The 24,466-nt window shown below is 48.8% G+C and overlaps 1 protein-coding gene and 1 long non-coding RNA gene across 2 annotated transcripts; one reads left to right on the top strand and one right to left on the bottom strand.

Annotated features, from left to right (window-relative positions):
• The first annotated feature begins 962 nt into the window (after window positions 1-962).
• Window positions 963-18,225, top strand: ERLIN2 (ER lipid raft associated 2). Its single transcript, XM_006050955.4, has 12 exons — window positions 963-1,118; window positions 2,533-2,654; window positions 4,357-4,438; window positions 5,527-5,573; window positions 7,235-7,296; window positions 7,489-7,614; window positions 11,182-11,255; window positions 11,423-11,481; window positions 12,129-12,220; window positions 13,064-13,153; window positions 14,785-14,864; window positions 15,654-18,225. The coding sequence occupies exons 2-12, from the start codon at window positions 2,548-2,550 to the stop codon at window positions 15,849-15,851; spliced, it is 1,017 nt and encodes a 338-aa protein (XP_006051017.1). The 5' UTR covers window positions 963-1,118; window positions 2,533-2,547; the 3' UTR covers window positions 15,852-18,225.
• On the bottom strand, window positions 5,921-12,812 carry LOC112582972. The gene is made up of 3 exons (XR_003107334.3): window positions 12,027-12,812; window positions 11,640-11,713; window positions 5,921-6,502 (listed from the first exon to the last, which is right to left on the bottom strand). It is a non-coding gene; the product is annotated as an uncharacterized LOC112582972 (long non-coding RNA).
• Window positions 18,226-24,466: the final 6,241 nt, after the last annotated feature.

Raw genomic sequence — 24,466 nt, 5'->3', positions numbered from 1 at the left:
TGGTCATGTATGGATGTGAGAGTTGGACTGTGAAGAAAGCTGAGTGCCGAAGGATTGATGCTTTTGAACTGTGGTGTTGGAGAAGACTCTTGAAAGTCCCTTGGACTGCAAGGAGATCCAACCGGTCCATCCTAAAGGAGACCAGTCCTGAATATTCATTGGAAGGACTGATGCTGAAACTGAAACTCCAATACTTTGGCCACCTGATGCAAAGAACTGGCTCATTTGAAAAGACCTGATGCTGGGAAAGATTGAAGGCAGGAGGAGAAGGGGACGACAGAGGATGAGATGGTTATATGGCATCACCGACTAAATGGACATGAGTTTGAGTAAACTCTGGGAGTTAGTGATGGACAGGGAGGCCTGGTGTGCTGCAGTCCATGGGGTCGCAAAGAGTTGGACACGACTGAGCGACTGAACTGAACTGAAAGCCGACTATGATCCAGTTACCCTCGCACTTCATTCAACCTAGATTTTGTTCATAAAAAAATTGAGATAATTCCTGCTTAATCTACTTTACGGTGCTGTGGGGACCTCAGAAGCGAAAGCTCCTAGAAAAGCATAAAGGGCAGTTCACAGTAGGGACTGTTGATTAGCGACGTAATGGTGCTAATCTGCACATTTAAAGGATGTTTCATTCAGCGGTGCTACAGGTTAAGTGGAGCTGAGAGCTAGAACGGTTGCAATACGCTGGTAACCTGCTCCGGCGTTTAAAAAAACAAAAACAAAAAAAAACAGGCTTGATCTAATGTGGAGGGGAATCCGGAGCAGACTCCAAACTCAAATCCTTTAAAACTGACGTCTCTGTCTGAGCACCCACAGCCACTCCGCTGGTTCCCGGGGGTCACCCGAAAATCTCAGATCGGGGTCCCGAGCGCCCGGACCGAGCCGCGGGCGCCCCCTGGAGGCTATCCTTGGACACTGCCCGCTCGGGGCGCGGGGGCGGGGTCGGCTATCGCGGGGTGTGGGTGTGGGGGTGTGGTCTTCTCGCGTGAACAAATAGCGTCATCGAAGCGACGGGCCCGGAAGGAAGTAGCGTGCGGAGGGGTGTGGTGGTTTCTGCGGTCGCATTGGGGGTTTCGGCAGAGTACGGAGCGCCTGGAGGGACAGACAGCGTGGTACGCGGCCCGCGCCCCTTTGCGCGCGCGCTGGGCCTCGGTGAAGCCCCCGGGCCGGAGCTGACTGACGAGCGGCCTTCCCGGGTCGCCTGCACAGCGTCCTGTGTCCCTCGGGAAAGGGCGAGCAAGCCCTTCCCGTCTCGTTCCTGCCCCGCTGTAGCCTCTCGGCGGGGCCGAGCGGGGTCTCCGGGAGGGCTTCGACCCCGCGGCTCCTGAGGGGCCGCGCGACCCTCTCTCGGAAGAGGGCGGGGAAGGGGCGCGCGGTGGGGCGGACGGGGAAGGGAAAGGCTTTTTTCCGCCCGTGCTGATCAGTAGCCGGAGGCTGCGAGGGGAACGTCGAAGAGCCTCGCAGACCGACGTCCGCGCCCGAGTTCAGTCAGACCCGGGGGGCAGAGTCCACGCCTCGCGCCTGCGGGCCTCGGGGCGCTCAGAGTTGGGAGCCTCGCTGTCAGTGTGGAGAAGGAGACGGCACCCCCACTCCTGCCGCCTTGCCTGGAGAAATCCCATGGACAGAGGAGCCCGGCGGGCCACGGTCCTTGGGGTCGCAGAGAGTCGGACACGACTGAAGCGACTGAGCACGCAGCGCGCTCTCAGTTACTGTCGTTTCTTCCAGATCATTCGGGGTTCAGGAAATGAGCCTCTGGATGCTCATTCTTTCGCGTCCCGGTGCCTGAATGCTGTCGACCCAGGAGCCCCAGTCTTCCCAGCCTGGGGGACCCCCTTACCCCCACCCCCCACCTCAAAGTGGGCTGGGAGAACCTGCCAAGTGCAAAGTGCCAGTCAAGCATATGGGCCGGAGCGTGGCTTCATCCTTGCCCAGAGCCCTGTATCTGGCTAGGGCCAAAGGAATAACGGAGAAGGTGGAGGAAAGGCCAGAGAATCCCGCCCTTCTGAACTCTGCTCGCAGGCTCTCTGTGGCTCCAGCACCCGAAAGGAGTCAATAATGGTTTCCTTTGAAATGGCAGGCAATTAGGACTGGGAGGCTCTGACCAGAATTACACAGCCACAACTGCCTGTCACTTGACATCCTCTGTAATTTGGGGCCAACGTAACTGCAGCTGCCTCTTTCCCTGCTGCTAACATGAGTGGCTCCGGTGACAGCCCGTTGGTGTTCACAGGAAGAGAGGGCTGTGTTCTGAACACTGCCCACCTGGCACTGGTTCTCCCCTGGGCCACGGGCTGTGTCTGGAGCCACTGCCTCTTGCAGAAGGTGGAGAGTGTAATTCCACAGCTGAGGCTCCGGGGTGTCGACTGAGAGCAAGGAGGAAGAGGTGTAGATCTAGCTTGGTGTTCACACTACTACAGGTTGGACGTGAGCCACTTGCAGGAGCTCAGCTTGGGGAGCTACTCTGGCTGCCAGAGCTCTCCTCCCACAAGTCAGGGCACACACGTTTTCCTGTATCTTTTCCCCCAGGGTGAGCGTTCGCCAATGGCTCAGTTGGGAGCGGTTGTGGCTGTGGCTGCCAGTTTCTTTTGTGCATCTCTCTTCTCGGCAGTGCACAAGATAGAAGAGGGACATATTGGGGTGTATTACAGGTAAGGCAGCGACAGGGAGAGCCTGCAACTTCCTGTTCGGTGACTGTCTCCTAGTCAATGTGTAACAGATTGTGCTGGCCGGTTGCATTTATATTGTGTTCAATAGGGAAGTCTTCAGACTGAGCTTTGTGCCGGTGACTATGGAAGGGGAATACACACTCATGCACGTACATATATAGAGAAATGTAAATATGAAACTTACTAGTCTGATGCCATGGATGGTAACTAATACACGTGTTAGGTTTAGAGACAAACGTAAAGGCAACCATGCTCCTTGAAGATCATCTCTGAAACACTGTTTTCTCCTACTTCCCTCTGGGCATCTTGGTACCACAAGCTCACCTCTGAGGAGTGCCAGTTCTTCATGGCAACTTGAGATATAATTTGGACCTAGGCCTTAAAATTAACATTTCAGGGAAAATGAAAGGGCCTGCAGGTTGATTTGTACCCATCGAGGCAAGCTCTAGGATAGTGGTTCTTAAATAACCTATTCTGTCACTTTATTTTGATTGCTCTTAAAAAAAAAAAATGTATCTGTGACTTAAATAGCATGAAGCAAAGAAACACTTTTAAATCTTGGGTTGCTTTCCTTTGAGTAACCTCCATAACCAAGTTTTTGCTTTAAATCTTTGTGAACTCCTTCTTATATGCCTCTATGAACTCCTTATTAAAGCCCTTTGATGCTTTTTCTCAGGCTGCCAAAAGCAAGTTCTGGAAGTCTGATTGGCTTCCACTCTCCCCTTTAATTGTGTCTTCCCACCATCTGCTTCTATGTCTTACAAAGTGAGAGTTGCTCAGTTGTGTCCGACTCTTTGAGACCCCATGGACTATACAGTCCATTAAATTCTCCAGGGCAGAATACTGGAGTGGTAGCCTTTCCCTTCTCCAGGGATCTTCCCAACCTAGGAATCAAACTCGGGTCTCCCACATTGCAGGCAGACTCTTTACCAGCTGAGCCACCAAGGAAGCATGTCTCCCAAAATGACTTTTAAGTCTATTACCATTCACATATAGCATGACTACAAAGGTAACTCCACTGCCCCAAAAAAAAATATTTAGATGGTTTATAAAGTTTCCTTAAAATTATTCTTTTGGATGTTTGTGTCACTGAACTCCAACATTAGTATCGTTAATTGGTCACTGTATTAGTGAACTTAACTGACCTTGTGGATTGTCACAAGCTCAACAGATGTGACAAAACACACCTCCTCTCTTAGCTAAGAATCTGCCTGCCAAATCAGGAGTTGTAAGAGACATGGGTTTGAATCCCGGGTCAGGAAGATACCCTGGAGAAGGAAATAGCACCCCACTCCAGTATTCTTGCCTGGAAAATTCCATGGACAGAGGACCCTGGTGGGCTATAGCCCGTGGGGTTGCAAAGAATCAGGCACAACTAAAGTGACTGAGCCTACACACCTCTCTTATCTCAAGTATAGCCAGGGATTCTACTGTCTTTATTCCACTTTGTGTGCCGTTTTTCTCTCTGCAAAAGCATGAATAATGGTTTTAGGTTTTACCATCAGGCTTCGTAGACTATTAGAGTTGAGCTGAGAGGAAGAAAGGGATCCGTGGACATGGCTCTGGCACCTGTCCCTCTGTCTTAAATGTTTATGGGGCTGCAGAGAAAGTGGGCCCAAACCGTATTGATGTAACAGACATGTCTTTGCTAAACTGAGCCTGCCTCTCTCTTCCTCCACTGCAGAGGTGGTGCCCTGCTGACTTCCACCAGCGGCCCTGGCTTCCATCTCATGCTTCCTTTCATCACATCATATAAGTCTGTGCAGGTATACTGGGCTTGAGGGGGCAGGGTTGGATGACTGCAGATTTGGGGTGGTGATTAATGCATGATTTAGAATGATTTAGCCCTTGGATGAGTGGATAAGTATGATGCCTTTTGAAGGAATTCATTTAGTAGATCATATATATAATACAGATTAAAAAGTCTGAGGCTCCATGAACCATCTACTCTGGAGTTTTACTTAATTGTTGAAATAGCTGAATGGGGTCATTGCCTTGGCCCATCGGTCCCAGGTGGGAATTATGTCTCCACTTCAAGACAGAGCCAGAGAAGAATCTGTTCTGAATGCATAGAAGGAAAAGTAGGATGTGTGTGTGTGTGTGTGTGTGTGTGTGATAAACCACAGGCTCCCAAGATAGATGGAAATAAAACATGATAATTTTGTTGGTTCTTATTTGAACATGAGCGATGTGAACATAACTTGTCGGGGGTGCGGGTTGTTGAACTTAATGAAGGGAAATGACATCTAAAATAGGGATAGGATTAGCCATGACAGATCTAAAGCCAGGCTGAATTAGACTAGTCATCTTTGAAGTATGTCCAACAAGAGGAATAAGATTTAGAGAATGACTTTTAAACTAACCCAGGAAAGTGTCCTGGGTTACCTCATCAGCATTTGCCCTGTAGGTTTCTTCTGCCATTTGCTATGCTTTATGGTTTTCAAAGTGAGTTCATGCATATTATCTCGTTTGAGTCTCCCAGTAATCCTGAGAATGGGCTGAACAGGTTTTACAGGCTGAGGGGTTAAATAATCTGCTGTTTCCAGACTGGTAAATGGAAGAGGTGAACGTAAACACAGGTCGTGGGACTCCTAGTCCAGGGTCCTTTCCCCTAAACCATTATTACTCAGCTTGTTATATGGTGGTGCATTTACAGCGAAGCTGGGGTGGTACTTTTGCCTGGTTTTGTCTCACACACTGCAAATAAGGAGGATTCAGTGGGGGTATTCACATTTAACAGAGGCAAAGCTTAACCCAAATAAGTATTCAAGACCAAGGCCAAGGGATTCCCAAAAGAAGTCACTTTCTTGGTCACTTCTCACCTTATAGCATCTTCTGTCTCTCCTATTTCCAGACCACACTCCAGACAGATGAGGTGAAGAATGTACCTTGTGGGACAAGGTAAGGTGCCCAGAATCAAGCTGTGAAGACAAATAAGAGGCAGGACCATCTGACTGGCTGCCGTAAGAGACAGTGGAAAGGGACACCCCCTAGATGGTTTCACCGAGTTCTCTGCCCCCAATCTCCCTGTGTTCTGAGTTGAGTAGGTGGCGGAGACAGGTTTGGAAGGGCCTTGAAGGCCATGATGAAGGCTTTTAGCAGGTAAATAACTTGATAGAGGAAGATAAACCTAACAGAACTAAATATGGAGAATGTTGGATAGGTGGTAGGAGAAGACTGCAGGGCAGGGAATTGAAAGAGAACCGCTGCAGTGGTCTGACTGAAAAGTCAAGGTGGTCGGAACAGGGACAGAGCAACAAAGTAAACCACACGCTCGGACAGATAGAGAATCGGAATTTCCCACAGGATAGCTGGCCTGATCTCATCACAAAGGCTTTGTATTTGGAGGGCTTGGGTCGAAAAAGAGACATAAAGACATAAGCAATGCAGTGGTGAACCTTGATCAGAGCCCGGTTCCAACAGAACAGCTCTAAAAGATGTTATGGAAACTGTTAGTCATCTTGGACTGCCATAGTGGAATACCATCGCCTGGGTGGCTGAAACAATAGACATTTATTTTTCTCATGGTTGCAGAAGCTCAAAGTTCAAGATCAGGGTGCCAGCAAGGTTGGTTCCTGGCCTGCAGGTGGCTGCTTTCCTGTGTCCTCACATGGCCTTTCCGCTGTGCATGTGTGGGGAGAGAAAGAGATCTCTGGTGCCTTTGTCTTCTTCCCTTTACCAGTCCGGTCAGTTTAGGGCCCCATCGTTATAACCTCATTCAACCTTAATCACCTTTGTAAAGGCCCTGTCTCCAAATGCACTCACTTTGGGGGCTCCAGTTTCAGCATGTGGATTTTGGGGCTCATACAAATTCAGTCCATGATGGGAACCTATGGGAAAAATTAGAGAAGGGCTCATTAGATGAAGAGGAATTATCGCTCATTTCCCAGCTTTAGGAATAGTATTGTGACTCTGCAGGGGACTGTCATCATTCTTAGGTGATTGGTGCTTGCCAAGTGTTAGGAGGAAAGTATCCTGACTGCAGCTTGCTTTGAAATGTTCAGCAAAAAAAAAGAAAAAGTAGATCAATCAACAGGTAGTAAAATGTTCATGATTGTTAAAATTGGGTGTCGGTATATGAATGTTGTACTGTTCTTTTCTGTATGTTTGAAGGTGTTTTCTAATGAATATTGAGGGCAAGTGGGGAGAGAGCTGAACTAAAATGATGGTGAAAACAGTGAGAAACACTGACCAAAACATTCCACGTTTTCAAGTTCTGAGAACCCCGTGACCTTCCTTAATCTTTTCCATGCAATTGGTAGCTTTATTCAAAAGTCATTGCAGAGTCAAAACATATGAACTACTCTTCTTGTATCCCAAAAGTTTCACTTTTGTCCTTGTGGAGATGTTTTTAGGAGGTATGATTTCTCAGGAGATTATGATAGAAACTCAGAAGGTCTCCTGCCTTGAGATCCACACACCTGTGACCCCCATGAACCCTCCTCCTTTCCTGCCGAGTCCCACACGCGCACACACACATACATACCACCACCACCCCGGGAGAGGCCCAATATTCCCGAGCTCAGCACTGACTGAGCTGCTGTCCGCGCTTCCTCCAACAGCGGTGGTGTGATGATCTACTTCGACAGAATCGAGGTGGTGAACTTCCTGGTCCCACACGCAGGTACCTGCTTGCAGTGCACCTCCCCTACCCCACCTCACCCCCTCCCCGCAGCCCACTCTCCCTGGCATCATCCCCAAGTCTCCCCCCACCCAATCCCCGTGTCTGTCGCAGCATCTCGGGAAGGGACAGCCTGTGTGTCTGAGAGCGTGGCGGGTCCCGCCCTCCTCACTCTGAACGTCTCCTCCCCCGCAGTGTATGACATAGTGAAGAACTACACAGCCGACTACGACAAGGCCCTCATCTTCAACAAGATCCACCACGAGCTGAACCAGTTCTGCAGTGTCCACACGCTTCAGGAGGTCTACATCGAGCTCTTCGGTAAGAAAATCTCTTCGGATGATCACCTGCTGCCTAATTCAGCTGCCCACGGGGCAGGGTGGGTACCGAGGGACCAGAGTGTTGAAGATCCAGTGCCCGGGAAGCAGGCAGTCACACAGGGCACTGCCGGGAAACACGGGTGCCGATGGAAGAAAATGGTGAGAGTGGCTGAGTGTTGGACACGGGAGTCATAGTGAACGAGAGGACTCGCTCCTGCCCTGCCTCAGACCTGGGATGGAAATATGTGCCCATGTCCCTAAATTTCCTTCTGTAATGAAGAGGGGTCAGTTCCAGAAGAACCTTAGAGAATACCCAGCCCAGCATCCTCCTTTCAAGATAAGGATACCAAGGTCCCGAGGGAGAAAGTCCCAGAGCTGGCTGGGAGCAGAGGTGAAGTCCAGACCTCCCTCCTCTGGCTTCTGGCTCCATCCACCTCACCCTGGATGAAGGGCGCCAGGACAGGGTGATGAGAACCACGGGGTTACATTTTTATTATTGTTTGCTTTAGTGTGTTTTTATTTCTGCCGCACCTCAAGGCATGTGGGATCTTAGTTCCCCAGCCAGGGATCAAACACACACCCCCCGCCCTGGAAGCGTGCAGTCTCAACCTCCGGGCCTCCAGGGAAGTCCCAAAGGGTCACATTTAATTCTAAAAGTGGGACAAGGACTGTAACTACTTAGAGTCCCTAGAACCTGGGTGGGTTTCGCCTGTTGTTAGTGATGGTTTTTTACCCCGTACCCATAGAGAAGAATGGGAAAAATGCTTAAGGAAAAATGCTTAATACAGAAAGGACCCACTTTGGTCTTCAGTTCACACTTTGTTTCTTTTTTTCCTGATCAATGAAAACATAGCCTGACTTCAGCAACAATGAAAAGAAGCATTTCAGTAATTGTTACAGCTCATTTGGGGTAAAGCCTTCTGTTAAATTCACTGCTAGGAGTGTTCTAGAAGCCAGGGCTAAAAGCAAATGCACTTTGCAACCAGTGCCAGGACCAGACAGTTGGTTTTCCCCAGGAATCTTAATTTAAAGGGCCTGGAGTGAGAATATCCTGTAGACAGAGGTGGAGTCGTTGGCGACCCCAGTGATCTTAACTAGGCAAACAGCCTTTTGCCCTGTGTTTCAAATTTGGAAAGTCATCAGAAGCCATTTTAACTTTTCTGCAGAAGAAAATGGGTTTAAATTCACTTTATAGACTTTGAAGTCTCTTCCCATGTTTGGATTTGGTGTGCTGTTTAGAAAAATTCAGTAACTTTGCTATTTTTTTTACCTCAACCCGATAGAATTTCATAAAATATCATTTGTTTTCTCTCTAGCCATCGTTTTAGCACTAGTGCCAGTAAATGAACATTACAAAGCATTTGCAACAACGAAAGATCTCTAATTTCTATGAAGAGAGAATTAAGATGTGAAATTGTTCTGCATTAGAAAACTTCTCACTGTCTTGTCTTGCAGATGAACTTGGCAGCACAGTAAAGTAAAGCTTTGTGTACAGAGGAGCTGGGGATTTATGTTTGCGTTGGAATATTTTCCTTTTTGAAGTTTGTTCTTGCCAGCAAGCACTGTTTTGCTTAGCATCCATTTGCATCTGCAAAGGAGAAACTCGCGTCTCTAATCCTGGGTCCTGATAATGGAAGGGTTTTCTCTGCTCCCCTCCTCCCAGTACTCTAGCCCTAACTCAGCTTGATGCAGTTTTTATCACCGCCTACACCGAGGCATCCATGTTTCCCGTTTGATGAAAGTGTTATCCAGGACTTTGTGTTTACTTAGTTCAGTTCAGTCACTCAGTCGTGTCCAACTCTTTGCGACCCCAGGGACTGCAGCACGCCAGGGCTGCCCCGTCCATCACCAACTCCCAGAGTTTACTCACAGTCATGTCCATCGAGTCGGTGATACCATACAACCATCTCATCCTGTCTTCCCCTTCTCCCACCTTCAATCTTTCCCAGCATCAGGGTCTTTTCCAATGAGTCAGTTCTTCGCTTAACTTAATCAGTTCTTAACTTAATCAGGGTCTGTCAGCATAACCATCACCCATAAACAACTTGGTCCTGGTGTAAATTTGTTAGTAAGGTATCTTGTAAAATATTTCCTCTAGATTTTCCTGGAAAGTTACTAGCCCAGGGCCATGGGTATCTTCCTTGACTCAGATAGAATTTAATCTGAGAAACAACCATGTTATTAGCTTATGGAGGGTATGAGCTATTTCCCTTAAAGTTTGGCCAGTCTCTTATTTAAAATAGAAAATATGAAATGTTATGTTCATCTCTAGCCATCAAATTGTTATACCCATGTCAGGTGTGAGGTGCTGCCCTTACGGGCATTTCTGCCTCAGTGCTGAGAGGCTGGTGGGAGCATATGCATATGTAGAAACATTAATACCCCTTGCTTAGTGATATGACTATTGAAGAAAGTACTGTTCTAAACCCTAACGATCAAAGTGTAATAATTAAACAAGTTCTTTATCTTGACTACTGATTAGCTTAAGTATATCCCCAAACCTCTGTGGGCTTCAGTTTGAGCATTTATAACAGTCAGGAAGTTAGACTTGCTGTTCCTCAAAGGCTCCTGGACCAAGGATGGCCACGTAAAGCAGCTGGCCGCTGACAATAAAGGAGATGGTTCCATGTAGGTGTTCCAGGCTGGTTTCAGGGCGTCCTTTTCTCAGGGCCCTTCGAGGAGCTTATTGAGGATCTTGTGGGTGGGGGCAGGGAAGGGAAGGCCCAGGCCAACGCTGACAGCCTGTTCTGGGTCACAGCTAGAGCGGCGATCAGTTACAGGTCTTCTAACGCTTAGCCATAAAATGACTCACAGACAGAAGAATCAGAACCAAGACAAACAACACATCAAAAGACTCAGGTTCAGGACTTCCCTGGCAGTCCAGTGGTTAAGACTGCGCTTTCAGGGCAGGAGGCGTGGGTTTGATCCCTGGTCAGGGAACTAAGATCCCACAAGCTGAGTGGCTCAGCCGAAAAAAAAATTTTTTTAATGTTTAAAAAAAAGACTCAGACTCCTTTCCAGAACTGTACATGGTCCTTTTCCCCTTGATTGATGGAGTTCCTGATGGAATTAGTCTTCCTTGGGGCCTCTCTTGATGTTAAGAGTCTGTTTTTGTTTTAGAAATTTGTTAATAGATTTAGTGTGTTTGACTCCTTTCAAAATACCTGACGTGACCGTCCCACCTTCCTTCTTTGTGAAAGATGGGCGGCCACCTTCTCTGGCTGCTGTCTGTAGGGAAGGGCCGCTTCCTGACTCAAGAAATGTGCTGGAGTTGTTGTTTGTTCTCTTAAAACTCAGTTCCCTTCTGGGCGAGGTTGATGTTTTCTTGAGGCCGCAGGGAAAGGACACTCCCATCTGGCCACATAGCGGGCCCAGTGGGTGTCCGCCGTGAGAGTCTTCCAGGGAGTCTTCAGACGTTCGAGCTCTGATGAGCGCTCTGCCTCGGGAAGAGCTTTGGCCCGTTGGGTACATTCCTGAGCTGGTGTCTTGCCTTGCTCTCTACCCCATGCTTCCCTCCACCCTGCCTAGAAAGCATCTCAGCTCCGTATTCTGTCTGTCTTGATTCCAGATCAGATTGATGAAAATCTCAAACTGGCTCTGCAACAAGACCTGACCTCCATGGCCCCTGGGCTCGTCATCCAAGTGAGCACCACCCTGGTGGGACACCCCCCACCCCGCCCCCATCCCCAGGAAGGCACAGCCCCTCTTCCAGAGGATGTCCTGTCTGTGCAGGAAGACCAAGGACCCGTGGGAGCTGGTCCTTCCGCACCCCCATGCCCCCATCAGATGCTGTGTTTCTCTCTTTCCAGGCTGTGCGGGTGACAAAGCCCAATATCCCAGAAGCCATCCGCAGGAACTATGAGCTGATGTGAGTAGGCCCCCGCGCCTAGGCGGAAGCACCGCCCTGCCCACCTCCCGCTCATCCCATCCCAGGGCTGACCAAGCCGTGGCGCGCGTGTGGTCCCCTCTAGAGTGTCTGTACAGCCATCGCCCTGGAAGACAGGGCAGGTGTGTCAGGTCGCTCACCTGGACTCCGTGACCAGAGGGCACAGACGCTCTTCAGAGGGTCGGGGAGTCTTGCGCTCCCTTCACGGCTCACGCTGGAGAGGACGGGAAGGCAACTGAGTGGGCAGGCGGGTGCCTGTCACTCAAGTCAGTTATGCTTTATTGCTCACAAGTGGGTTTTGAAGGAGAAAGCTAGCCGTGTTACTGTCTGCAGCATATTCTCCTTCACCTGGGACCTAAGGGGCCTTCCAGGGCCTTCTCTGGTGGTCAGTGGTTAAGACTGCATTCCAGTGCAGGGGTTGTGGGTTCAATCCCTGGTCAGGGGACTAAGATTCCAAATGCCGTTCGGCACAGGCAGATTTACAAACAAGACCAGACCTCCTGAGGGTGGAAGGAATGACAGCTTACCTCTCACGACAGGGCAGGGGGCTTGGCTTCCCGGGGGCCAGGGAAGTTCCGAGGAAGCTCGTCCCCAGCGGCCTCACAGCTGCACACTTTTCTCCCCTTCAGGGAAAGCGAGAAGACGAAGCTCCTGATCGCAGCCCAGAAGCAGAAGGTGGTGGAGAAGGAAGCCGAGACAGAGCGGAAGAAGGCCCTCATTGGTCTGACTGTGCTTCTGCGGTCCAGGCGACAGAGGGGCTGGCGGGGTGGGGAGGGCAATTCGGGAAGCCTGGGACACGGTCCCCCGAAGCCTTGCCTCACACAGGAGCAGCCTTCGTCCCCCGGGAGCAGAGCTGAAATTGTCAGATCGTGGCTGAGGGTCGAGCTTTGTGTTTCCACAAGCCTCTTAAATGAAAGGAGCCCTTCCTGCTAACCCTTCATGCACAAAGACTGTAGCACTGATGAGCCCTTCCAGTGAGCCTCGGGCTTTTCTAAACACTGGTGTGCAATTCATCCCGCTCCTCACACCCCCTCCCCCTCCCCGGGTGAGGAAGCCGCCATCCGCAACCTGCTCTCACTGAGCCGAAACTCAGAGAGGCTGAACTACTGCCCAGGGTCCCATGGCAGGGGAGCAAGGGAAATGGGGTTCAAATCCAGGGGCTCACCTCCCGGCCCTGGCTTCTCCACCACTGCTCCAGACTGCCAGCCACGGCCCTGGCCCCTTCCGAAAGTGCAGTGGCAGGAGGGAACTCACACCTTAACCCATAAAATATCCTTTTGGAAGGAACACCCTGTGACTTACGAGAAAGGTCGGGGCCGGCTCCTCACTTTCGTCAGAGGAGTGACTCCCCCTGGGGCCGGGCGCCCCCACTCACTGTCTTGCACTGATACGCAGGCCTGTGCTCCTTAGGGTGTCCCACCCCTGCCCGGGGGACCTGCATGACTGCCCTCTGGGCCAGTGGCCCTTCACCTGGGCCCACTCACTGCCCTGCCTCAGGGCCTCGGATCGGGTGAAAGGTGCACGCTTTTGAAATATCAGAGCTCTGAGGCTTTTCTCCACACAGAGGCAGAGAAGGTGGCACAGGTGGCCGAAATCACCTTTGGGCAGAAGGTGATGGAGAAAGAGACAGAGAAGAGGATCTCGGAGATTGAAGGTGAGCAAGCCCGAAATCCCTGCCCCCGCCTTCCTCAGACCCCGCCGTGCGGCCTGGCGGGAGGCCTTTCCTTTGCCCTGCCTTCTCTGTTCTCAGATGTCACGGGTTCTTTGGAACATCCCTCGTTCTCTGTGCGCTGACTCAAGTTTTGGGGAGATGCAGGCCAGTGTGGGATTAATTTTCCACTTCAGTCATTCATCAGATTTGAGTTGGGTGCCTTCAGGACTCTTTTGCTGGGCTGGGCTTCGGAAAAAGGGGAGCCATGTGGTCCCGGCTGTCCTGGGCCCGCAGTCTGGCCGGGAAGTAAACCAGGAAGCCAGGGCGGAGCAGCAGCCCGCTCCGCACCCCCCCCCCTCCCCGCCTGCCCCGCTCCCTCATCGCAGAGGCCTGTGAACCCTGTCGCTTTGGCCTCTCGGGGTCCCTGTGAATGTTAAGCCAGGTGTGAAGAAGACACCTGTCAGCACCAGTATCACGAGCTGGAAAAAGGTGTTTCCTTGCTGGCTTTTCTGGTATCACTCACCTTCAGGCCCCTGCCCTCAGCCCTCCCCTCATCCCACCACCCACCTCCTCCTCGAGCAAACTGTAGGCCGAAAATGACCTCAGGGCCCGGCCCCAGGCTCCACAGCGCAGTGCCCAGTTACGTTCCTGACCTGCCCTGTCGGGCTTAGCGGGCCCATGGAGGAGCCAGTGAGGATTTTATGGATCAGTGGTTCCTCACGGGGAGCTCTTAGCCAAGCGGCACATTTTTGTTTCTCGTAAACACAAGTCACCAGGTGCTAAGGCAGTTGAGTTGGCCGCTTGCTCCCCGGGGCCCTGCTGAGGCTGCACAGTGAGAACCCACCTTGCTTCCCGGGTTTTGGTCCAGGTGTTGCTCACATGAGGTTGGCCTCATCCCCAAGGACAGGGAGGAAATGTCAACAACTTTGTATCAGTTCTTGACCGAAAGCTGGTCTCAGCAGATTAAGGAAGGGGATTGTTTACCTAGTAGAAGCTTAAATCATTCTTAGTCCAAATAGGTGTTAGTCTGGACCATGGCCTGTAATTGTTTTTGAGTGGGCCAGCTTAACCACTGCTAACGAGAGCCTTTCTGAAATGACCGATGGAAAAAAGAGAGAGATGAAGTTGGAAACGAGCTGTACTGTTTTGTTTACGCCAGTCGGTTTCAGGGCAGCTCCACCTCAGGCCACATCCAGAACCTTCTTCTGGCTTCTCTGGCTCTTGCTGTGTGGCACGAGGGGAGAGGGCCAGGGCAGAGAGCTCAGAGACAGGAGGCCGAGGCTGTGTCCCAGCCCTCTCCTCCCTGGCCCCAGAAGGGGTAAGCAGGTGGAAAGAGGATGTTTGTTTCTATGACGCCATCAGAGAAACCGCTGCCAGGCACAGCGACAGGCTTGCACGTGGTCAGCTAGTCCCTTCCACCGGGAGACGCTGGCACAGCACTTTTGCCTCCTGGTCAATTTTCACAACTTGCGAAATAGGAGAAAATGCCTTTTCCCCAGTTTTGTAAATAAGAGGATCAGAGCCCAGAGAAACCAGAGCAGTGTGCCCAGGATCACGGGGCCAGCTGGGCAAAGTTGCGGGGACCTGCTTTCTAATGGCCTCTATGCTTTGATTCTCTGCGTTCTCTCCTTAAGATGCTGCGTTTCTGGCCCGGGAGAAGGCCAAGGCGGACGCCGAGTGCTACACTGCCATGAAAATAGCCGAAGCAAATAAGGTAAAAGGCCAGTGCTGCCTGGCGAAGAGAAAGTGTACACTGTTTGCGGGAGACCACTGCCTCCCCCGCCTGGCCGTAATCAAGGACTCCTGTGCCCTGTGGGCAGGGTCTTCCCTTTCCCTTGGACCCTGATAGAAGTTTAATTGTGGTGATTTTTTAAAAATATTTATTTATTTATTTGACTGCATCAGGCCTAAGTTGCAGCGCTCAGGCTCAGTTGTTGCCATGCGTGGGCTTTGTTGCCCCGCAGTGTGTGGGATCTTAGTTCCCTGACAGGAATCAAACCCCATGCCCCCTTATCCCCATTGGAAGGCAGATTCTTAACCACTGGACCATCAGGGAACTCCTTAATTTTGCTGTTAAACACAGAAATTCCTAAAATTCTCACAGTTCTTACCTTGAATACCTGAGATTCACGCTCTCCCAGAGCAGTGGTTATACAATAGTTGTTCAGTCACTCAGTCATATCCAACTCTTTGCAATCCCAAGGACTCCAGCACACCAGGCTTCCCTGTCCCACTATCTCCCGGAGTTTGTTCAAACTCATGTCCATTGAATCAGTGATTCCATCCAACCATCTCATCCTCTGTCGCCCCCTTCTCCTCCTGCCTTCAGTCTTTCCCAGCATCAGGGTCTTTACGTGGTTACTAATATAACAGGGAGACCAGGGAGAGGAGACAGGGTGTGGTTCTCACGGAGACACTCCCTGAGAAAAGTCAAGGGATGGCCCCCCAAGGCTTTTCCCTGATCTGGCCTCACCACTGTTTTCTTTCCTGTTTTTGCTTCTAGCTGAAGCTGACCCCTGAGTATCTGCAGCTGATGAAGTACAAGGCCATTGCTTCCAACAGCAAGATTTACTTTGGCAAAGACATCCCTAACATGTTCATGGACTCTGCGGGCAGCGTGGGCAAGCAGTTTGAAGGACTAGCTGACAAGCTGAGCTTTGTCTTGGAAGATGAGCCCATGGAGGCAGACTCCGAGAACTGAATGTTTCCGTCCACAACCTCCAGTGACACTCCGAGAGAGATCTTTATTTTTTAACGAGGAACCAGGATGTCCCCTCCCTTCCACACTACCTTCTTTGACTCTCTTCCACATACCATGGTGAAAAAAAGAAGAAACGGACCTAAATCTATTTTCCTTCCTGGGAAGGGCAGGGCAGGGACTGATGAACTGGGGTTTTATTCGGGTAAGTAGGTTACGTGACTTAGGTTAAGCTTTGGAAAAGGTGGGTTGAGCTCTGACCTCCAGGCACTGATTTTTGCCCTTCTGAGGCTGGCTTAATTAGGGATGCTATCAACAAGAAGTGGGAGAAGTGCAGGAGGTCACCTCCAGGTCTGCCCTAGAGTGGGAAAAGGCAGCAAAGCCGTCGTGAGCCGCCTCCACAGTGAGAGATGCCCATGGGTGAGGCCCAGCTCCTGAGCAAACACGTGCTTGTGAGTTTGCCAGCAGAGAGTAGGGAAGTGGACATGAAGGATGCTGGCTCTCCTGGCGTTTCTGGCTCACGTGAGTCACCGCGCAGGGGCGCCGCCTCAGGCTCTGGTGAGGGTGATCTGGTGCTAGCTTTGCAAGCTTTTCTACACACCACCCTCTCTGCCCCAGAGCATGGTGGCTTCTGGCCTCATTTCTGAGTCAGGATTTGGCCACCACCCCCAGTTCTTTTTAAAACTTTTCACCTATTCCGTGATTTGGTTTTGTTTTTTTTCTCTTACCTAGTCATTGGTTCCACTCAGTATCAAGAAGGCAGGAACAAAGAACTCTCCAGTGTCTTAAAAGCTACTGAAGTGGGACCACAATACCCGTTCGCCTCTGTGGTCCCTGCTTGGCAAACAGTATCTGTTCCTTGAGATCAAGTGTCTTTTTTTATTGTTGTGGAGATTCTGCGTTGAAGAGCTCCTCTGGGTGAGAAGGATGGGTTGTCCAAAAGTTGTCCCAGTCTCAGCGTCTATGACTTGTGCTGAGAGTTCATCTGATACGGTGATAAGAGGGAGCCTGTTCTCTGAGCAACTCGTGTCTTTAGATCCAGGGTTCAGGGGTCACAGAGAGATAGCTGTTTGGGTTCGAGTCAAGAGTTCCTGCCCGAGTCCCTGCATCAGAAGGGCCACATCAGAATCCACTCAAATGTGTTTTCATTACTAATTTGGGGATTTGGTTGAGGGAGCACAAACCAGAAACAGAGGTTTCCTTGCATTCTGGAGTTGGAGTCGGGCGGGGTCATGCACCAGCTCACCAAGTGGAGGGCAGCTGCTGGACTGAGCTTGCAAGCCTGTTGATTTCATCCAGGACAAGCCCTGGCTTAGGATTTGTTACTAGCTGCCCCCACCCCCACACCAAGAGAAGCTCCCACTGTGCCCCCCTCCTCTTGGTGGAACATGGTGATGATATCTGGGACAGATTTCCATGTCATTCTTGACCCTACACCCAGACTTCTGATTTATCTGATGGTCCCAAAAGCCGGGAGTTGGGGGAGCATTCAGCGGCCTAAGAAGACACAAAGGGTTAACTTGTCTTAATTTAAATGTTGCCCTTCTCTGTTCTAATTTCTGGAACTTTGAATTCTCAAACCACCAGTCCTGGTCACACTTTGTGCGGGGATCCAAAATGTCCGAGGAGTGATGGATGTTAATATGTTCAGGCGTCTTTGCAGAAGGCAGTTAGTCTCCTAAGACCAACACAAAACATCCATCATTAAGATATACTCACCCTCACTTCAATGCCATGAATCACGTGTCAGGAGCACCGTGTCACATCCAGCATCCCTGACTTACATATTTTTCTGCTCTTCTGCTCTGAGACTGGCTGCCTAAGCTCAGAGAACACTTCTTTCCAATGGGATATGCAGCATGGACATCTCAGCCTGTCCGAATAGCACGCTTGCTTGGGTGGTTAGAACACCACTCTAACACTAGCGTCCCGTGATGGCCTGTCCCTTGCACTACACAGGAGAGCCTCAGTGAAGTCCTGCTACCCCTGCCCCCCAATGTCAACGTCCTTCTTCTGTAAGCAAAAATACAAGTATTGTAGTTCCCAGTCGTTTAATTCCAATGGTTGTCTGTACCTGCCTGAATAGGAAAATCATGGGAATGGGCTGTTTCCTTGGCTTGGGACAACTAACCAGTCTGTCTGTGTGACTTCGTTTTGGTAATGCTTACTAGAGAACCTGATGTGAAAACATTTGAATTCTAAACATGTAAAATATGACAGCCTGCCATTTGGCAGGCAGTAAACTCATGGCTGCTATTGATAAATGGAACCTCTATCAAAATAAGGAACTGTTTCTAAAATTCAGCTTTTGTAGGATTTTCCAAGGAAAAGTCACCTTGGTTGAATGTTTCTCACTCATTAAACTTTGCAGAAATGATCCATATTCAGTACCTGTTTTTAATCACTTTTTAAATATCAGGACAGAATGAAAGGAAGCCACAGTTTGTTAATTTTCATCTGACTAAATCTGGAGGGATCTGTGATCATAATAAATTGAGGGGAGGGCAGAAATTACTGGAAGAACTTTAGCAATATAGTCATCCCTCTGTATCCATAGGGGACTGGGAGCCCCGAGGATACCAAAATCTGTGGGTGCTCAAATCCCTTATATAAAACGGTGTCGTACAACCACCCTCCATACCCATGAATCCACAGCTACAAAGGGCTGACTGTATTGATCCAAAAAAAAAAAAAGAAAGTGGATTTTTTAAAATGATCTGTTGCAGTTTGTGGGTCTCGGTATCTTTCAACACATAACTTCACCATTTATAGAGTTAATGGTGGAAGTGAGATCGGCGTATTTACTGACTTACCCAGGTTTGAGGATAAGTGAATCCTGACTAGTGGCTTGTCCACCAACCACTGATGCTTTAGTTCTGTTCAGTAGGTTCTAGTCACGGCTTCTGTTGTTGCCTTTTAAAAGAAGTGATAGCCAATCACTTTGTATTTTCATTCCTCTCTATTTCTGCTTTTGAGCAAGCTGATAATTGAATGGTCAAAACCAATTCTACTGGCAGAGAGCCCTGAGGACTGAATGACCCTCTTTGTAACTGAGAAATGATTCCTGTTATATTAATCATTCTACAAACAATATGCTGGATTCATTTGCCCTGGGTTGATAGATGGAGGAACTCTTTTGGACAACCCTAAAGCTGTGATTTTATGTGTTAGTTTTATTTTCAGTCTTGCTAAATAAAATGAGTCTTTGTATTTATTTTTCTTTTATTACAGTGAAATTTAGCAGTAGCAGGTATTAGGCTAGGAGATACAAAGAGATAAAGCATCTCTGCCTAGTGAGTTAAGTCATGACCCCAAATTATTCTGATGAATATCTATTCCCATTATCAATGTAGAAATAATAAACACAGCTCATTTATGAAAATGGTGTCATTGTACAACACAGGAGAACAACCAGTATTTTTAAATGAATATGAATGGAGCATAGCCTTTGAAAATTGTGAATCACTTATCCTATACACCTGTAACAAGTAACACTGTCCAACAACTAAAAGTTGCAGTGGTAACTTCCCTGGTGGTCCAGTGGTTAAAACTCCCCAAGTTTCCACTGCAGGGGGCCTGGGTTGAATTCCTGGTCAGGGAACTAAGATCCCACATGACATGCTGAGAGTCCCAAAAAAAAAAAAGTTGCATCATGGTCAGTTGGTGTTCTCTAGCTCCTCAGAGACCAAAGAAGAGGAAATTGGCTCACAGAATAGAGCATTTTAAAAGATTTTACTGAAGACTGTCTAAAATTGGAAAGTGTCAGACACACAACTTAGCGACTGAACAACAACAAAATGTGAAACGGAGAAGCGGTCATCTGCACATAGTCCAGAGATTAACACAGACAGCATTGTCTTCTCTGATGGCCTGAGAAATTGGGGCCATTCTATGCTGTTTGGGATGGTTTAAATGTCCGCCTCACCATAGGAAAGACCACATGGTCTCTAAAGATCCTCCCCACGCCTCGGGTTCTAGAGTCTGTATTGCCATTTCAAAAGCCACGTGTGACAGCGTGTTTGCTGAGGGGTTGCTGTCACGGCTTCTCTCGCTGAATTCATTTAAACTGGAACACGGGCATTATTTGTCCGTTTCTCTTCAGTGTCAAGTAACCAGGCAACAACTTTTTTTATTATGTTATCTTTTTTTTAAATCCTCCCAAAAGAATCACAGTAAACTCAAAGGGAAACAATTTTAAAATCCATAAGTGTTTTTTCCCCCACAATTCAGGGCCTTAGACTACAGAGGTGAATGTTTTAAAAGCTTGATGGCATTTATGGTGAGAACGTATACTAGATTTTTAGAAAGTTGTTTATAAAACCTGTTTCTCTGGGTATTTGATTTTCTAATCTCTTTTCCTCTTTGTCCTTGCAAACCACTGGAGTGATTTAAAGACAGTTACTGGTGATGAGGTGACTAGTAGGGAAAAATGAAAGGTTAAGTTAGATGGTCGATGTCCCAAAAAGAGGAAGAGAAGAAACGAAAAAAAAGAGGAGGAAAAGGTGGAATAAAATTCACTCAAAAGTACAGCTGTGTTTTTTGTTTTTTTTTTAAAGAAACGATAATGAGACTGGAATCCTCATTTGTCTTTACAATCCTTTTTTGTCTTTACTTCTGTTTTTACAAGGTCACAAAATGTTAGAGATGAAAAGTCCCTTAGAAATGAATCTGCAAGAAATCCTGTCCTACTCACCTTGGTCTCCTCCGGTTCCTCTACAGAGAACACGTCTCAGTAAAGGTTGTCTAATGGATAAGGTGTAGGGGCGAGACGTGTGTTCGTTGAGCACTCGCTTGGAGGGGCACTCTGCTAAGCTTGTGTCATGGGTCACCTTGACTGGTCCTGACAGCAACTCTGAAGACGAGACGGACTCCTTTTTATCCACAAAAAACTGAGAAGTTCAGTTGCTTACCCAAGATCACAGTTTAGTGATGAAACCAAGATTCAGCTTGGGTCAGCCTTGTGCCACTGCCACCCAGGCTCGCCACCACTCTCTTCATTAACTCAAAAGTTTAAATCAGTCTTCTGATACTTTTGGGGGAACCACACTCACATACCCCATTGAGGTGGGGAGGCTGACCTTGCAGTTCAAAGACCCGACCTATTAACTGAAGATTCTTCTACTTATTGTCATAATGACCTATCACCCGGTCTGTTGAGTATTTATGGTTTTTAAAATGTTTTCTAAAAAGCATATCTTCAACTTCCATGGTGGTCCAGTGGTTAAGAATCCACTTTGCTATGCAGGGTGGTTCAATCCCTGGTCAGGGAACAAAGATCCCACATGCTGCATGCCAACTAAGCTCACACACCACAACGAAGACCCAGAACATCCCCCCAAAATTTTGTGATAAAAAGCATATCCATTTAAGTGTGTTATGCTCACCCAATCCTTCCTCCATACAACCCTTCACCATAACCCTCATCACCGTTTAATCTTGCTCCTCCCACCACTGACTGCTGGCTAGCACCTTCCAACTTTGCGTCTCTACAACAAGCATCTATGAGTATATTCACACTGTGAAGGGCTGCTGCTGCTGCTAAGTCGCTTCAGTCGTGTCTGACTCTGTGCGACCCCATGGACTGAAGCCCACCAGGCTTCTCCGTCCATGGGATTCTCCAGGCAAGAACACTGGAGTGGGTTGCCATTTCCTTCTCCAATGCATGAAAATGGATAGTGAAAGTGAAGTTGCTCTGTCGTGTCCGACTCTTAGCGACCCCATGGACTGCAGCCTACCAGGCTCCTCCATCCATGGGATTTTCCAGGCAATAGTACTGGCGTGGGGTGCCATTGCCTTCTCCCATGAAGGGCTAGTCATGTTTTAATTTTTATCACTCTGGCAGGAGGAGAAATTATCAAGTCCAGAGACATGTTACTTGAACACATTTACTGCAACCCCAGTTTACAGAAAACCCAGTTTTGTGTACCTGGTAAATGGAAACGTCCCCAAAAGAAGTCCTTGATGACAGGGACCCTAGGTTTTGTTCAAAGTAATTTTCCCAGAGCAGACGTGAAACTATCTTAGTCTCCCAGGGTCCAGGAAGACAGTGAGAGAAGAATGAATGTTGCCCTTTCTTTCCAGAAGGCTCAAGGTAAGCCCAGTCACAAGACAACCTGGAGAGCAAATTTTAGACCCTTCTCCAATAAAATAGCATCTCATTCATTAAGCTGAATTAATGTTTGAGAATCTTGCAACAGTCTAGCCATACAGCCAAGAGTATTTTCCTTAACAAAATCCATCTCTTTCTACTTGCCCAAAGCACCTAGCATTTCATCATCCAACTACTAAACTTAGTATTTTATGGAGTCAACTTCTGTGTTACTTGGCGCCTCATCCTGTCTGTGACTTTCATATGGCCCAGATGTGGACACACAGCCCTAAGAAATAGGCTGAATGTGTGCGGGGCCCAGGCTGGACTGTCTGAAGCTGTCTGAGCCCTCTTCCCAGAAGCTGGCTCCTGCCACTGGGGAGACTGCAGTGTGGACAGTCAGATCTGAGCCTTAAGTCCTAACTACATACTGGGATTTGTAAATTAAGTACAATAAGAAAGAATCCAAACATCTCATTTTCTATTGGTTACATATTGAAACCTTACTTTGGATTTTCTGGACTATGTAAAATGTATCGACTTAAAAAAGACACACAGAGTGAGAGTTGCCAGTTAAGTTTTATTTGGGGCAAAATGCGGACTGCAGTCGGGGAGGCATCATCTCAGCTCTACAAGACTGCTCTACAGAGGTATCTGAAGTGCTTGCCTCCCAGACTGCAGTCCGCATTTTACCCCAAACAAAACTTAACTCACAACTCTCATGTTGCGAGTTAACACAACACTTTCATGTTGTGCATCCTTTTTTTAAGTCAACAGTTAGGGCAACTGACAAAGCAACCCAGAGTGGACTTCCTTCCTTGGCATGGACTCCACGAGGAACTGGAGCTGTGGTTCCGGCAGCAGCCCCTTGCACCCATCCGCCTCCTAGGGGAATCCAAACAAATTTGGGGAAGTCTCTCCTGGTTCTCAAATCTCACATATTGGTTGAGATGCTGAGTTTCATTTGGCAGTGGAGCAGGTTACCTGCCCCCTCCCAGTTGGAAATGTTAAGTAGGTAGAATAGGGAAAAGGAGTCCAAAATGGCGGTGGCTAAAAGACAAGGAAGGTCAAAGGAAGGTCCGAGGACCAGAGTGAAGACTTCAGGCAGAACAAACAGCACTCCTGGCTAAGCCCAATTTGCATAGGGCAGGCCCAGGTGGAGGAAAAACATATAAAAGGAGGAGCCAAAGCGCTTTCTCTCGGACTCGCTCTCCCTCTCTCTCTCACTCTCTCTCTCTCCCTCCCCACGCACTCCTCCACTCTCTTCTCTTTGAGTCTTGGATTCTCCTGCTATCTTCTAAATAAAATGGAGCTGTAACACTGATTTGCCTAAGAGCTGTAGCACAGTTTGTCCAAGAACTGAGAGCTGTGATGCGCCGAGGGCTTTAATGTCCATCGCTCCAAATCTTTGTTGTGATGAGACAAAGAACCAAGGAACATACACTCGCGTGACAGAAAGATATGGGGGAGCGGGGAGCCGGTGAAACATCCGGGGCTTACCCACTCATGGTCTAGACATGAGTGGGGCTCGGCTGAAAGATACCGAGAAATTCCCACCCAGTGGAAAGGTACTGGGTGTGTGTATGGGGGAGGGGGTTGCTCGACTGAAAAAAAAATCGAGGAATACCCAGGGCTCAGCTGAAAGATGCCGAGGTCACTCCTTTGTAGGGGACTAAGTGGTCTTGGATGAGTGGTGAGATAAGAGGCTGATCTGACTACCTCAATTCGACTGCCTTTATAGAATCTGTCGGGATACAAATGAGAATGTATGAGAGCTTTGCTGTGAAAAAAAGGAACAAGACTCCTCTTGGCTGGTTGCGCTTTTCTCAGGAGACTGAGAAATTTATGGGGATGGTGGAGGCCTAGTCCTCATATCATGCAGTGGTCCCATAAGGAAACCCACCCACTAACTAAATTACTTGCTCGTCCAGAGGTGACACATAAGAACTGACCATCCAGCCATCTGAGCAGCCACAGTGGTCTTAGACTGCTGGAGGCAGAATTGAGACATGTAACACGGCAGAAACGACTCTGGGGTGACTCCTGGGGGAGTTAAGCTCACAAGAAGCACACGGGCCCACTACACAATTTCACTAGTGACTTTTATCCCTGATGAACTTAAAGTGGGAAACAGGATCTCTCACTTTTGTCCCTGATGAACTTAAAGTGGGAAACAGGATCTCTCAAAAACAGAAACGAGGGGCACCAGAAAACCAACCACTGACTAACACTCCAACCAGATTCACATACAATACATATGGTGCGCATACTCGCAAGTACCTAGTTAACCGGGGATTCTCCAGGCAAGAGTACTGGAGTGGGGTGCTCTCTTGCCTGGAAAATCCCACGGACAGAGGAGCCTGGTAGGCTGCAGTCCATGGGGTCGCTAAGAGTCGGACACCACTGAGCGACTTCACTTTCACTTTTCACTTTCATGCATTGGAGAAGGAAATGGCAACCCACTGCAGTATTCTTGCCTGGAGAATCCCAGGGACGGGGGAGCCTGGTGGGCTGCCGTCTCAGGGGTCGC

The sequence above is a fragment of the Bubalus bubalis genome, chromosome 1 (genome assembly GCF_019923935.1).
Source record: "Bubalus bubalis isolate 160015118507 breed Murrah chromosome 1, NDDB_SH_1, whole genome shotgun sequence".
Taxonomy (NCBI): Eukaryota; Metazoa; Chordata; class Mammalia; order Artiodactyla; family Bovidae; genus Bubalus; species Bubalus bubalis.
This window is presented reverse-complemented; position numbering and strand designations above follow the sequence as displayed.

Excerpts from the sequence above, each read along its gene's own strand:
- ERLIN2 (XM_006050955.4), top strand. The coding sequence starts at position 2,548 with ATGGCTCAGTTGGGAGCGGTTGTGGCTGTGGCTGCCAGTTTCTTTTGT. Across the intron at positions 4,439-5,526 it reads CATCATATAAGTCTGTGCAG|ACCACACTCCAGACAGATGA; the intron begins GTATACTGGGCT and ends TCCTATTTCCAG. Across the intron at positions 12,221-13,063 it reads GCGGAAGAAGGCCCTCATTG|AGGCAGAGAAGGTGGCACAG; the intron begins GTCTGACTGTGC and ends TTCTCCACACAG.